The 15,195-nt window shown below is 45.3% G+C and overlaps 1 protein-coding gene across 1 annotated transcript in view; it reads right to left on the reverse strand.

Moving 5' to 3' along the window:
* Positions 1–1,465: 1,465 nt before the first annotated feature.
* Positions 1,466–15,195, reverse strand: part of LOC146858311 (TLC domain-containing protein 1-like) — a 58,112-nt gene continuing 44,382 nt past the window's right edge. The window contains exon 4 of the mRNA XM_085649138.1: positions 1,466–3,332. Within this exon, the coding sequence (XP_085505264.1) occupies positions 2,910–3,332 (423 nt within the window). The 3' untranslated portion in view covers positions 1,466–2,909. The remainder of the gene's footprint in view (positions 3,333–15,195) is intronic.

The raw sequence follows: 15,195 nt of genomic DNA on the forward strand, positions 1-15,195 counted from the left end.
AATGGATGAACATCAGCCGCCTGAAATTGAACACAGACAAGACAGAAGTCCTCATCCTTGGACCATCGCCCTCCGCATTGGACGACTCCTGGTGGCCCCCGGCCCTAGGCACCGCACCCAAGCCAACGGACCACGCTCGCAACCTGGGCTTCATCCTGGACTCTTCCCTATCGATGACCAGACAAGTTAACGACGTCTCCTCATCATATTTCCACACCCTCCGCATGCTCCGCAAGATCTTCCGATGGATCCCGCCCGAAACCAGGAAGACTGTCACCCAGGCCCTCGTCACCAGCAGACTCGATTACGGAAACACCCTCTACGCCGGAACAACAGCCAAGCTTCAGAAAAGACTTCAGCGCATCCAGAACGCCTCCGCCCGACTCATCCTGAACGTTCCCCGACGCAGCCACATCTCGAGCCACCTGAGAGACCTGCACTGGCTCCCTGTCAACAAGAGGATCACCTTCAGACTCCTCACCCACGCACACAAGTCCCTCCACAACCTGGGAACAAGGTACCTCAACAACCGCCTGACCTTCTACACCCCCCCCCGCCAGCTACGATCCGCGAACCTCGCCCTCGCTGTCGTCCCTCGCATCCAGAGAGCCACCGCCGGAGGAAGATCCTTCTCCTACCAGGTGGCTAAGACATGGAACTCCCTGCCCGTACGCCTGCGGCTCACCCAGGACCACCTCGCCTCCAGGAAACAGCTCAAGACCTGGCTGTTCGAGCAGTAGCAGACCCCTCCCCCAAGCGCCTTGAGACCCTTCTGGGTGAGTAGTGCGCGATATAAATTCCATGATTGATTGATTGATTGAACCATTGACTTGGAAGTTCAATAACTATAAGAAATAGTTATTTATTATTTTTCTACATGGCCCCATTGCTGAGATACAGTATTACTATTTTAATTTCTACTCAGGTTTTCAACATAGGCACCTAGGCCTTTTAGAGCTACGTCACTGTAGGGACATTGTAACATTAATTTTCTATATGTCACACTTTTAAATGCCATGCACCCTACATCGTGGGCTACAAGGTCCACATAGGAGTGACTTCATAGGGAGGTTTTACCTCGAAGAAGGGTTATTTTGACAGGCCACACTGCAGGTTAAAAGTGTAGAAGTCAGGGAAAAATGGTGGGTCTGAAGACATGTGTTCCATGTTACACTTGTGGTTAGCACAATAAGTGCTACAATCACCAGGTAAAGCTTATTTCTGTATGCCATGGGTGTATCTTCACACCATATACTATGGCCATATAGAATATTAAAACGCGTTGATAAGGAATTAGTAAATGTTTTAGTGGTCAGAGCACATACGCTGGGCACTAGACAGCAGTGCCCCAGAGAGCAAAGACTAAAAACCAGCAATAAAACAGGGTTCAGCAAAAGGCGAAAAGTCTATGGTGACCATGCATAAAATGGGATTGTCCCAACAGTAAGGTTAATAAACACAAGAATAATTTTCAAACACGTTTATTGTATTGAAATCGGAGCACATCTCTTCCTGTTTTAGCTAGTTAAGGCACTGATATTGAATGAGATAGAAAACAGTGGCTTCCAACATTATCCAGCCAGCTACCTGCAGCAGCATAAAATAACAGTAAGTGGAATAATGTCTTTGCACCTACACTCTCTGTTTAAGGCGGTGTTTTACTACTATTATGACAATTTCATGTAGGCGGGGCAACAGGAATTAGGAGACAATGCAGGGCCAAGTTACATGGCAGGGTTTACTAAATTATGCAGCGAGAAAAGGTGAATAGTGCAGCACATTTTGTGACAATATTTTGTCATTATAGTACATATTGATACTTTGTGGGCATATACTTTAACTCACAAGTGCCAGTTTGTTCCCCGAATAAAACAATCAGCAATTGAAAGGTGACCATTTAACCTTTGCAGCAGGTCTGCCAGGGAGCGGCTCCTTGTCTGGTGCTTGTTTCAATACATGTTGATCCGTCTGAGATAGACATGCATCTTTTTGGTGAAAGCTACAAAATATAGAACAGGTGGATTATATGGCATGCAGAATAAATCAATAATTATGTGGAAAACGCTGTGGAAGAAGGTCCTCCCATTTCTAGTGGGCCCTGTACATAGGTTGGCGTCTCTGATAGGCAAGAGTCAGAAACATGTTATGATCAACCCAAGTCCTGCAGGTCTATCAGAGACTGGAGCGCGGCTGGAAATACCTAATTTGCCTTCAGGCACCGCAAGAGATACTTGTTGACTTTTTCCAGATTATGATGAGCAGCATCAAAAAGTCTTCAGGGCTCTCAATTATACTAAACAGCTACAATGGAAAAATCCCTACTAGTGTCGAGATGCCAGATTATGCACAGCCTAACAAGACAGTCAAAGCAGCCCTTATGGTTTTGTAGGACATGTATTGCATGGGCACTTTGGTAGAAAGTGCCAGACTGGGTGAAACCATTAAGAGTTTGGTTTCTAAAGTCTCAAGTTCATTCCCTATGGCTGCCACTTAATGCACTGCGATAACTTGGACAACTGCTTTGTTCTTATAAACCTCATACCACTGTAACGTTTGCACCCTGGGTGGTGTGAGATGCTGTATAAGAATTGTAATTCAACTATGGGTACCTGAGAAAGGACAGGCACATGCCGTCCATAGAAAATGTTTAATTTCATAGTCTAAATGTGGGAACCTGAGCAGAAGGTGGAATGCCATAAAACGATAGCCCATCGCGCAGACCTGTTACTAATGTGCATCTTGAAGTATCTGGACCCTGCTCTGTAGAAAGCACAAGCGCTCACTCTTCATCAGAGGTCTGCTCAGGGCATTTGGTGTTTGACTCGTTGATAAAACAGATGCCTGCTAGTCCATTTTCACAGCTTGCAATATGTCTTCAAGCCCCTCTGGCCATGTTTAGGCCTTTCAGATTAGTCGGTTAGAAACTTGTTATTCTGTTGTTGGCCTGCTCTGCTGGTCCTGGGCCGTGAGAGGAAGTCGGCCCGCACTAGCCGATACAGGTAGATCGCAATCATGCAGTCCACAGTGCAGAGAGAGAACAGGATCAGGGTGTCAGACACCGAGCTGCGCACCAGTAAGTAAGCACCATGCTGTTCCATCATCTTGCCAAGAAGGTACGAGGTGAGGTAGATCTGAGCGCCCAAGCGGAAGGTTACAAAGGTGAGAAGATTCAAGTACTTGTTGACTTGGTATATGGCCGAGTCCTGGGCGTTACTCAGTTTCAGCAGCAGGCGGGTGTGCAGGAAGACACTGTTCACCTCCACAAAGAGCGAGATGACACCCCCAGCCACGTAGTGCCTCGTGAAAGCAGCAAAGACAAATGGTGGAGTCACCTGAAAGAACATAAACATAGATAGTTAGAATGGTGATGTCATTGTGCGACTCCTCAAACACCAGGTTCTAGAATAAGGGGTCTGCTACAGATACGGTTGGGTTACAGGTTCAAAAAGCTGTTGCTACCAGAGATTTTGATGACTTTTGGTCTGTGAACAGTCTCGACTGGATGAATGATTGAGTGTGGGATAATCTGGAAGTATGGCGCGGTTTTGGCTTGAGAGCAATTTCTACTTGAAGTATGGATGGGAGGAGCAATAGAGAAGTATCAGCTGGTGTACAGACGGATAATGATTTTAGAGCATTGATGGCCAAGGAGAATGGTAGGGTTATGGTCTCTTGCCAGAGATTGCCGCCTATGGATGTGTTTCATGGCAGTGAGTGACTCAGGGCTATTGACAGCTTGATAGGTGGGGTGACTGAGGGTGCTCAGCTGAACATATGGATGAGTTAGCACCTCTGAAAAGTGTACGTGCTGGTCTCAGAGCCGCTGTTCTATTTAATTACAAAGAAAGCAAATAGGTCTGGCTTTTGTATGATAAGACAATGGTTTGCACTAACATTGCCTACGTTTACACTGTGACATTATACAGCCAGAGCTAGGAATGTTTTAAAAATATATGTTTATTGTATTTTTCATGTGTAGAAGGTTCATATTTCACTTACAGTACCAACAACTGGGTCAGAGAAGGGAAGTCCGAGATACATTGCTCATGCTTGATCATAACAACACAACATGATCAGTCCCTCGCTCCCCTACATAGATACTGTCCACCATGGAGGAGCAAGAGGACTAACAGCCATAACAAAAAGCATATATGCTTGGCATACAAGAAGAATCATGAGAAGAAGCAACAGCAAAAAAACATGTTTCATCATGAACAACGTCCAAAAGACAGAAACAAAAGGTACAACAAACAAAACCATGCCCACCCCATCACCCGTGCTGCCCGGTGCCTTGCTCGTTTCTCGATTCCCCATCAGGACTCCCTCTTTCTGAGCATCAGTGATTATTGGCACACATTCAGCTCCTGCACCGCCCTGTCACCAGGGCAACACTGGGGATCAAATGGTCGGGTGATGTGATTGTCCCCCCATTCTACACGGTTCTCCAGTTGGGATGCAGGGGCCTTGACAGGGGACGGTTACCTAAGTTTCCCTTCAGCTTCTCCAGGTAATGATCTCGTCGGCCAGGGCAGTTCTCCCCTCTCCCCGTTGTGCGTAACATTCTATGTACCGCCAGCTCAACTACAGCCCATTTACGCATCTCACCGTGCCACTGGCTCAAAGGGGGAGCTGCATCCGAAATCCACGCCATGACGATGCATCACTTAGCAAGGATCCAGGCCTGGTTCTGAAAGCGAAGCAGTTCCTTCTTCTTCTTAGAAATATATCGCATGTCCAGTAGACACCGGACCTGGTCCAGTGAGAACAGGAAGCCCGTCGCTTCCGCCACACTAGTCACCTACTGCCAAAAGGGGGATAACACCACACACGACCATACCATGTGTACAAAGTCTACCTCATTCGTCCCACACCTAGGGCATTTAGGGGCATATGTACAAGGGAAGTGGTGGAGTGAAGCATTAGCCTTCCTGGTTTAATGCCTCACTCCGCCACTTCAGAAACGAAGGGCTGCACCATATTTACAAGAATGTGGGGCAGCCCTGCGTTTCCCCCTGCGATGGTGCTACGCTTAGCAGCCTAGCGCCAACGCAGGCACCCTTGCATCATAGTGCATGGGTTTCTGCATGCAGGGGAAGATAGCTGATGTGCAGGAAGGTCTTTAAATGTCGTTTTGTAACTTTTGTGTGTGCTGCTTAATGCAGCACACATAGCAGTTGCAAGACGGTATTTTAACCCCTTGCACGCTCATGACGGAGCCGCTCCGTCATGAGCCACGGTTGCCATGTGCTCATGACGGAACGGTTCCGTCATGTCACGGCCGTTGGCGGCCGCTCCGCCTACGCGGCGCTGTTTCCCCGCCTGTGCGGGGGGGACAACGCAAATGGGCGGAGTCATGACGGAACCGTTCCGTCATGAGCACAGCTCAACCGTGGCTCATGACGGAGCGGCTCCGTCATGAGCACAGCGCCACCGCGCTGCCCCCCCGCACCCCCCAGCGCTGCGGCGGAATTCCCGCCGCAGCGAAAGGGTTAAAAATATTATTGTTTATATGCAGGAAGGGGGACCTTCCTGTAGATAAACAATCATAGGCCTTTTGCTGTTTTCTTGTGTGCTGCACAACGCAACACACATGAAAACAGCAAAAACTAGGAGAAATGAAACATTTCTCCTCATTGCGCATTGTAAGACCAGGTTTTCTGTGGTCTTAATTCTGGTGCTGCCTCTTATTTACGCAGCCCTTGTAAATAGGGGGCAGCGTCAAAATCAATAGGTGTTGCGGTGGAAAGCCCACTGCAACACCCATTGCCCTCCCATTTCATGCTAAACACAGTGTGAAAGGGTGTCTTATTTACAAGGCCGCGTTAACCCACGTTAAGTGGCTTAACGCTGCCTTGTAAATAAGTCAAGGCCCCTATCGCCATCACAACGTCACTGAAATTGACGTTGTGATGGCGATAAGGGCTTTTATATATGCCCCTTATTATTCGTCCTTGTATACATCCTCCCCCACCGGACTTAGATATGCGTGGTGATGGTATTGAAATTGAAAACTCAGAATTGGGCATTGCGTGTCACTTGCCGAACCAAATGAAGACGAGTCCAGACCTTATCCGATATATTGATAGGTGGTGCGGCCTTCCAGCAGTCCTGCAGTGTCTTAGTTTTCCCGCCGGAGTGCAGCTGCAAACCAGTGTATAAGTAAATGATAGCTTTGGTGCAAACCCCTCCAGTCAGTGCCACCTCTGACGGAACCCCAATGGGAGGTGTCCTCGAATTCGTGCCCCACATCCCATGCATGACACCCCTGAGGGCCGAGTAAAGCAGAAACTGCCAGGTTCCAGTCCATAGTCAAGCGTCAGTTCTTCCAAAGCATGCAGCCCCTCGTCAGACCACACGTACCAGAACTAGGAATGTTTTACGTGTCAACCTATCAATTTTGTGGGAGTTCCATCAATAATGAAATGCCACTCCAACTTTACATTAAAATGAGTCACTTGAGAGCTAAAAATAGTGTCTCAGTACTACCTAGGGCCCTCCTTAGTCAACGTCTGGTATGCCCAACAACATGGATTGTAGGTGCAGGTAGCTTTAAAAGGGCCCTCTGATAAATGCTCACCTTTTCCATCACCTTGAGTTATAAGTAGCGGCTCAGGCTGTCCTGCGACAGGTGGCAGGGGGAGACAGGCGGAGAAGGGGTCAGGATTGCCACTCTTTGGAGAGGTAAAGTGGATCGGTAAGCAAGAGACTGGAGTGCAGGACAGATTAAGTAAGGGAGAGAGAGTAGAAAAACAAAAGCGAGAGTGGAAGTCTGGAAAAAAGACTGCAGAGAGAAAGGCTGAGGGGCATATGTACAAAGATCATGGCTTAACGCCTCACTCCGCCACTTCAAAACTGCAAGGCTGTGCCATATTTACTAGAATATGGTGCAGCCTTGCGTTTCCCCCTGCACTGGCGCTCCGCTTAGCTGCCTAGCGCCAATGCATGCACTCTTGCACCATAGTGCAAGGGTGTCTGCGTGCATAAACAATCTTTAAATGCCGTTTTGTCACTTCTATGTGTGCTGCGTAAAGCAGCACACATGGAAGTTACAAAATGTCATTTGTTTTAAAGATTGTTTATGTGCAGGAAGGGGAACCTTCCTACACATAAACAATCCAGGAAGTTTTGCTTTTTGCATGTATGCTGCACCAGGCAGCACACATGGAAAATGCAAAAAGGAGGAAAATAAAGAATTTCTCCTCGTTTCACCAAATTAAGACCAGGTTTTCCCTGGTCTTAATTTTGGCACTGCCTCTTATTTACACTGCCCTTGTAAAGAGGGGCAGCGTAAAAATCAATGGGTGTTGCGGTGGAACGCCCACCGCAACACCAACTGCCCACCGCTTTCACACTAAGCATAGCCGGAAAGGGGGCCTTAGTTACAGGGAAGTGTTAATCCACATTAAGTGGCTTAACACTGCCTTGTAAATAAGGTGAAGCCCTATCGCCACAGGAACGTCCTAAAAAGTGACGTTCCCGTGGCGATAGGGGCTTGTACAAATACCCCTGAGTGAGGTGGAGGAGAGAGGGGGTCTACTGAAATTGAATAATTGGTAAAATGATTGGTGAAAATGTATTTTATATGGCTCTTTTATTGTCATTAATATTTTCAATATTTTTACACAATAACATGCGTACAATTTCTGTCAGCGGTGGGCAGTGTGAAAACCCACTGGTGGGCAGCGGTAGAAGAGGATACTAGTGGGCGGACTGAGACACTGGTAGACAGTGTGGGGATTCTGGCAACAATCTACAGGGTGAGGATCTGATAACTGATGTATAGATTTAGAGTCTTGCACTATATTTTGTACAAAGTTGAAGAAACTCTCGTTGGTGGGCAATATGAGAATATGCCACTGTAGACAATATGAAAACCCACCCCTGGTAGTTAGTGTAAAAAAGTGTCGTTGGCAGGCAATGTGAGAACCTGGACTGGTGGGCTGAGCAGAAGCTTATTTCGGTGGACCCTGTGAGAAGCTGTTACCGGTAGTCAATGTAAGGAGTGGACACAGGTGCAAAATGTGAGGCTTTAACAGGTCCAGGCAGTATAGAGAGCCAGACCTTATGGGCAGTGCCTATAGTTGGCATTAATGGAGAGTGCACAAAGATACACGGTTGGGCAGAGTGAGAATTTGGTAACTGTGCTGCAGATCTGGAGTCTGACACTTTTAATTTTTGTTGACACTGTGACAAGCTGATGCTAGTGGGCAGTGAAGGAAAATACATAGGGGCATATTTACAAGGCGGCGATAGAAAATTATCGCCGCTTTTGCAGCCGTTTTCGGCCGAAAAGGGGCGATAATTTTATCGCCTAATTAGCAGGGTCATGCTAACACGTGAAACCTTGAATTAGCGCACCTATACTTAACGCCCAGCTTTGCATCTCTAATGAGATGCAAAGTGGGCGTTCCTGACCTGACATGACAGGTCAGGTAAGCGACATTTCTCCTATCATCAAGCCCCACGCTATGAAGCATAGCGGCAGGAAAAGTAGCGATAACTCCTGTTATCGTTACTTTCCTTACGCCTGCTTCAGGACTGACTTAGCCATGATATCCTATCGAAGGTGGATATCATGGCTAAGTTTGTGAGGCCCTATCAACAACCTAACGCCACATTTCGTGAGATTATCGCTGGGTTTCCAGCGATAATCTCACGTTAGGCAGTTAGCGCTAGGATTTTTATCGCTTTTGAGATAAGCGTTGCTAATAGCACGCTATATCAGCGATAAAAATCCACGCTAGCTGGCGATAATTATCCTAGCGCTAAGTGCGATTAGCGATAATTATCGCCGGTTGTTGCTGATATGCCCCATAGTTGGGCAACATAGGAAGCAGGCCCTAGTGCACACTGTAGCTGACATTAGTGAAGCTGTGAGAACTGGTGCAGTGTGAGATGCAAACACTGGCTTGTAGTATGAGGAGCATGAACATGTAGTCCATGTGAAACTAATGCAGTGGTGGACAACGTGCAGAGTAGAGTAGACAATGCTGGGCATAAATTGGAGCAGGCGAGCAGTGTAGGAAGCAAGCATTGGTGGTCACTGTGAGCTGCTGGCACTGTGGGCGATATAGATAATTTCTAAAAAAATTGTGAGGAGTGGATAGTAGATACCAAGAGATGTCAATGGTTGACGGCGGAGAAGCTGGTACTGATAGGTGCATTGGGATTGGGCACTAGGTGGCAGCTGGCACTAGTTAGATGTGTGAGGAATTGCCACTAGTTTGCAGTGTGGAGAGCATGAACTGATGGGAAGTTTACGATGTTAGCATTGGTGGACTGTGAGAGAATCTCGCACAGGTTGAGAAAAGTGAGTGGCTAAGGATTAGTAGGTAGTATATCAGGCAGACAAAAGCAGAAAAATAACCAGGCACTGATGCTAAGTGTGAGAAGCAGGCACTGTGAAAAGTATGCATTAATGGATAGTGCAAGGAGCAGGCACCTGTCAACTTGGGTAGCAGGCGCTGATGGACAGTGTGAAACACAGGCCCTGGTAAGAGTATCTGGTGGTGGCACTGGTGGACAGTGTGGGAAGCTGGCACTAGCAGACAGCCTGAAGAGTCCACACTGCCATCAGTATTCAGAGGAAGCACTGGCAGGCCATCAAAGGAATTGCGGTTAGTGGCTTTGTGAAAGCTGGCACTGGCTGGAATATATCATTGGTCGGGAGAGTGAAGTGGAATAATGGACAGTTGTGGAAGAAGGCTCTGGTGGGAAGCATGAGTCGCTGGCACTGGTGTTCAGTAAGAGAAAAAAGCTTAGGTGGACAGCGTGAGGAAAAAAGCACTTCTGTTTTCTTTTAAGGAGATGGCACTGCTGTGCAGTATGCGGAACATTCTCTAGTGTGCAGTCTCAGATGTAGACACTGAAGGGCACCATAAGGAGTCTGTATCGGTGAGCAGAATGAAGACTTGGCTCACACAGGCAGAGTGAGAAGCTGGCACTGGGGGGGAACAACCTCCCTGTATTGCCCTTAAGTGTCCACAGGTGTTAGCTTTTATCAATGTTCCCAATATTGCCTACCAATGCCCCTTGCATATGTTGCCCACAAGTGCCAGCTTCTTGACCTGCTGACGAACCCCCTCCTATTGCTCTGCCCTCCAGTATCAGCTCCATGCACTGTCCAGTTGCGCCTGCCATGAAGAGTGGACCTTGATGGCCATAATGAAGAGCTGGCAGTAGTAGGCACTGTAAGAACCTACTGGTGGGTGTGCAATGCAGCTGGCCCTGGTGTGAGGAGATGATGGTGATTGGCAATGTCAAGGAGGCAGTGGTGGGAGGTGTGAGGAGTGGACACTGTTGCACAGTGTGAAAATGGTGGGAGGCGATTAAGTCTAGTCCGTTAGTTGCTTGATATTCATTTCAGAATACAAATTCTAATCTAGGATCAGTACCATCCCCTTTTTTCTGCTTCCAACAGCGAAATGCTTCAATACCATTTGACTAAACTGACTAATTCCACACTACTACCCCCAGAACTCAAACTTTTAACATTATCTGCAGGGTGACAATTGTAACTTAGCCTTCAAAGATTTGATATTTTCTCATGCCAGGATGCTACCCTCTGTTTGTTTAACTACAACCAGCTTTCTAAACCCAGACTGGATAGGTTGAAGGCAGTCCTGCAGTTGCAACAATAACATCCCCTGCTCACTAGTGGACAGATACTTTAGTCTATGGAAGATCGCAAGTCCATTCCACAGTTTATGTTTTCACGTACGTGTGTCTTAGAACCAATACAAGGAACAATTTGTTAGAGCATATTTATTAATTGAAAATAACGTTTAATTGTGTGTTTAAGTTAGCATAAACAGGTCACAAAATAAATGACTGGGTCGTTCTCTGTTTGCACTGACACCTGAAGACAACATGGCTTTTAAAACTTGCAAGGAAAGTTTCTTATGGGAATGATTTTCTCTTCTGTGTGACTTCTTTTCATAAAATAGTTAAAATGGGGTTCATGTTGTGGTGCAGTTTCACATACTGTAACTAACTTGTGCTTTGAAGGAAGCCATGCCAGAGATGTTCTCAAATATTACAATAATCAAGATTATTCTGCCTGCTGTCACAAATGTTTGCTCATTCATTTTAAATGGTTTATTGTTTATTTGTTAAATGTCATATCAACAGCATGGAGGGTAAAGGGAATTATTAATATTGTGGCTGGTCCACAGAGTAGCCAGTTTTATGTAACACAATTTCTGTGAATGTTGATTGGTTTATGTCATGTAACTTTATTAATTCAGACCAAGAACCCACCTCAAACCATGTGAAGAGCATGGTTTACTAATCCTTTGAAACAATAAAATGTGCCTTGTCTGGGATGTGTGCCAGACCTTGTTCTTGTTTCTTCGAAGACAGACTCCATGACAGTCTGTTTATTTGGTTTAGATTTACAGAGCGTTTTCCCTATTCTTCAGAGGCAGACTTCATATCTATCCTCTTGCTGACTTTTTACTTTGGTATTTTACAAGACTATTTGCTTCTTTCTTTAAGGCTATCATTTTGTTGGATTGTCATTTGACCTTATTTTTAGATGTTTTCTCTTGACATATGAATTATAGTGATGCTGATTTAGGCTGGCTGACAAGCTGTATTTTTCTTTCCGTAATAGTTCCTAAATTGTGAATAAACCTCTATGTTTTTGAAAATTGTCTTGTGAAGGTTTTCTTTAGTTGACTTGGGCTCGCACGCTTTAGGACTTAGCTGGTCAAAGCTCTGAAATACTGCAGTGGTATTAATAAGAAAGTGTCCACAGCAGCTGGGACTTAGAGGAAATTCCAGATATTGTTGATCTGCAACAGTGTGCTTCCAGGGTTATGCATTTTGTCAGTGCTCACTGGTTTAAGCATGGTGGAATGATTTGTTCGGTGCTAATAAGAGGTAAGTCAAAATGAAATGATGGCCTGTGTAACTTTCGTAGCATTAACAATCTTTTAGAAAAAGATCTAGATGAATAGAGCAGTCTTTTAGCCAAGCATGATAGTGATCAAGCAAACTTAATTTGTCTGTGTAAAATTAGAAACACATACAAAAGCATGAGAGCAAACCTTCTTTACATAAAAAATACACCCGACTGTTCAACTGAGGGAATTTAGCAGTATCATTACCAGCCAAACAAGATAATAAAGCACCTCACCTTCAAGTTCCTAAAAATTGATGCCCAAGACTAGACCTGGCCTCTTCTTTCTGTATCTGTACCACACTGTGTTGTTTTTATCGCAATAATTTGTCAATCATTTTCATACTTAAACTCTTTGAACTTTAACACTCTTCTTGTGTTGAACAATGTTGTATTTGTTTCAACTTTAGGAGTAAAAAGGGTGACTGTGATTGATGCCAGAGTAAGAGTGCTGGGGCCAGAGGTCACACATCTGTAAATTTCCTCTCACTGTCTAGCAGTGCAAGCTCCTCACTACACACAATAACCTGCTTCTCGCACTGACCGTCAGTGACAGATTTTCAGTCTGCTCCCCAGTGTCTTTACGTTGCCAACCAATGCAAGTTTCTCGCACAGACCACCATTTTTATAGGCTTTTAAATATAATACAAACCGAGTTCCAATGCGCAGATGGCAGGCAACAGTGAGCATTTTTATTACAGCGGGAGCATCTCAAACGCGAGGTTCTAACAATAGAAGATTTGACTGCGGACTTATTGAAAACAGATTACAGATACTAGGATGTAATGCTGAAAGGAGAGGTTAGGAACAAGTAATCGCTGTTCATTTTTTACATCACACATTTACAGTACAAGTACTCACTTTCTAACTTGTGCAGCAAAATGAGCCGAAGCGCAGAGCTGTTTTTTATATTTCAGCTGTTTTGAGACAGCACTTTACAAAGTTACTTACAAAGATAACCATGTATAAGCAATAGTGAAAAGTCAGGGTGGGGCTAAGACAAATAATACGGTAGTGTGAATTAAAAGGTTAATTGAGAAATCATTACAAGTCCTTACTGTTGGGACATAAAAATAGCACAATCATGAAGAAAGACGGCACTAAGTAGTAGGCTTTTAGTTCTTTTTTAGGTCGAGCCTGAGCAGTGCATGCGCTGCTCTGTGAGGCATGCTGTATTCATGTATGGACTTAAAGCTCCGCCCACTACCACCCAGATATTACATTGGCTTTTGTCATTGTCCTTTGTAAATGTTGGCCTCTGATTCGTTAATAGGTTTGCTAGTCCCTCCTTAGTACCGCCTTGTCTACATTTGTAACCTCTCATGAGGACTGACCCTTTTACTTGTGTAGTTACACATATGTTTTCTTTAATGATTTTTTCCTACCGCGTAACACAGGCACATGCTGCGCTGCTTACCAGAATCTTACAATATTGAAAAAATAGACTTCAGCGAGCTGCCAAGAAGAAAATAAAGTCTTTCTGTGACTGGGGGTGAGTGTCTGAAAAGTTTCAGCACTCCGTCTATTATCTCTTTGTGTTTGCTTTGTTCGCCCTAAGTTGCCAGGGTATGCCCAGACATGGGTCCCTTGCTCACTTTGCCACTGGATTCAAACTAGCTTGGCTGATGAGGGCTGTTACACCAAAACCGGTTCCAGGATGCTTGTTTCAGGTCCAGACACGACCTGGCTTGGCAGTTCGGGCTGGACTGTTCCCATGAGGAACAGGGTCAAGACTGATTTGCATATAGCTGGGTTTGAACTGAGGTGGCAAAGTGAGCTATAGAAGGATGATGGATTCAACCCAGATCTGTGACTGGGGGTGAGTGACTGAAACGTTTCAGCGCTCCGTCCATCATCTCCTTGTGTTTCCTATGACAAACAAAAGCACCTCCTTATACCCTTCTGGGAGTATTTATTTCTGAGCAGAGGCTTACTTCAGGAACCTGAAGAACTGGAAGGTGTGTTGTTAGTACTGAGTGGGTCACACACTGTTGGATCCTATGAGCTCAAAAAGGCATAAGAATATATCCTAATTCATACTGTGACCTTTGATGTTAATAGGAAAAGCAGAGAATACCTGAACTCCACGGCAGTTAGGTCAAGACATGCCATGGTGTTAATCTCTGAGGGGACATAAAGTTCCTTACCAGAAGACTGTGTGAGTCATCAAGAAGCCCACCTGAAATTAGTTTAGATACCTGGTCAACAATTCTAGACAATAGGTCTGGCGGGCTGCAACTGATTAACGTAATTACAGCAGAAGAATTACACCAAATGACTGTGAGGAGAAATTCTCCTCCTCCTTGAGTGCAAAAAGACAAGAGGGGATAATAGCCATCACTCAACCCGACTTCTAGAGCTGTTAAGCATTTTAATTTGGAAATCGTCCAAGACCAGGAGTGCAGTCAAGTGGATGCAGACTTCAAGTACCCAACACTGTGTGAAATAAGCAATTGAGATGTTTTTAAAATCTGTGATGTGAATTGCGCACTTACCTACTGAATGCACAGTTATCAGGGCACACAAGTATGGTTGTTGATACTCATGTCATAAAGCCACAATGCCGTAACTGGAGCAATCAGTGCGCAAGCTGGATTAGCAGCTTGGGACACCTCATACTACTGACTGAATGAGTTCTGGTCTCAGACCGCTGCCCAAATCGTTTAGAGCAGCATCTGGAAATGTGACAAATTATCACCAGAATGTGGCACGGCAAATAGTTCAGTATTGTAAACAAGGTAATAAATTACAGCTTTATTTGGGGGGTTCTGTGTGGATATCTCCATGGGCGTCGACTCACAGGGCATCAATGCTTACACAACCAGTCAGCAAAGTTTCAATCTCACTTGCTCTATTGACCGAACATCTTCACAAACCGAATAAAACTCGTGTGTACCGGAAGCACATCCCCGGACTTCGGAAGAGCACTGCAATGCTATACTCATAGCAGATTGCGCCCTATACAAACACCAAGTAACAATGGAGTATCTCTTTCTGAGAAAAACAAGCATTAAGAATGCAATAGGTCTCGCCTTTGATTAAGTTAAAGCCATTTGCTTTGCTAATGGTGTTGTATAGCAAAGCAAATGGCTTTAACTTTATGAAAGGCGAGACCTATTGCATTTTTAATGCTTGTTCCTATTGGTCACGGTTACAGGGTCCAGGTCCTGAACGCATATTCTACATGATATACGGGACACACAACTTAGTTTTCAAATATAAGTCAGGAACGTGAAACACGAACAACGAGGTTGAAAAGAGAAGCAATGAATAAAAAAAGTTTAAGCGCATCA

The sequence above is a fragment of the Triturus cristatus genome, chromosome 3_2 (assembly GCF_964204655.1).
Source record: "Triturus cristatus chromosome 3_2, aTriCri1.1, whole genome shotgun sequence".
In the NCBI taxonomy this organism is placed as follows: domain Eukaryota; kingdom Metazoa; phylum Chordata; class Amphibia; order Caudata; family Salamandridae; genus Triturus; species Triturus cristatus.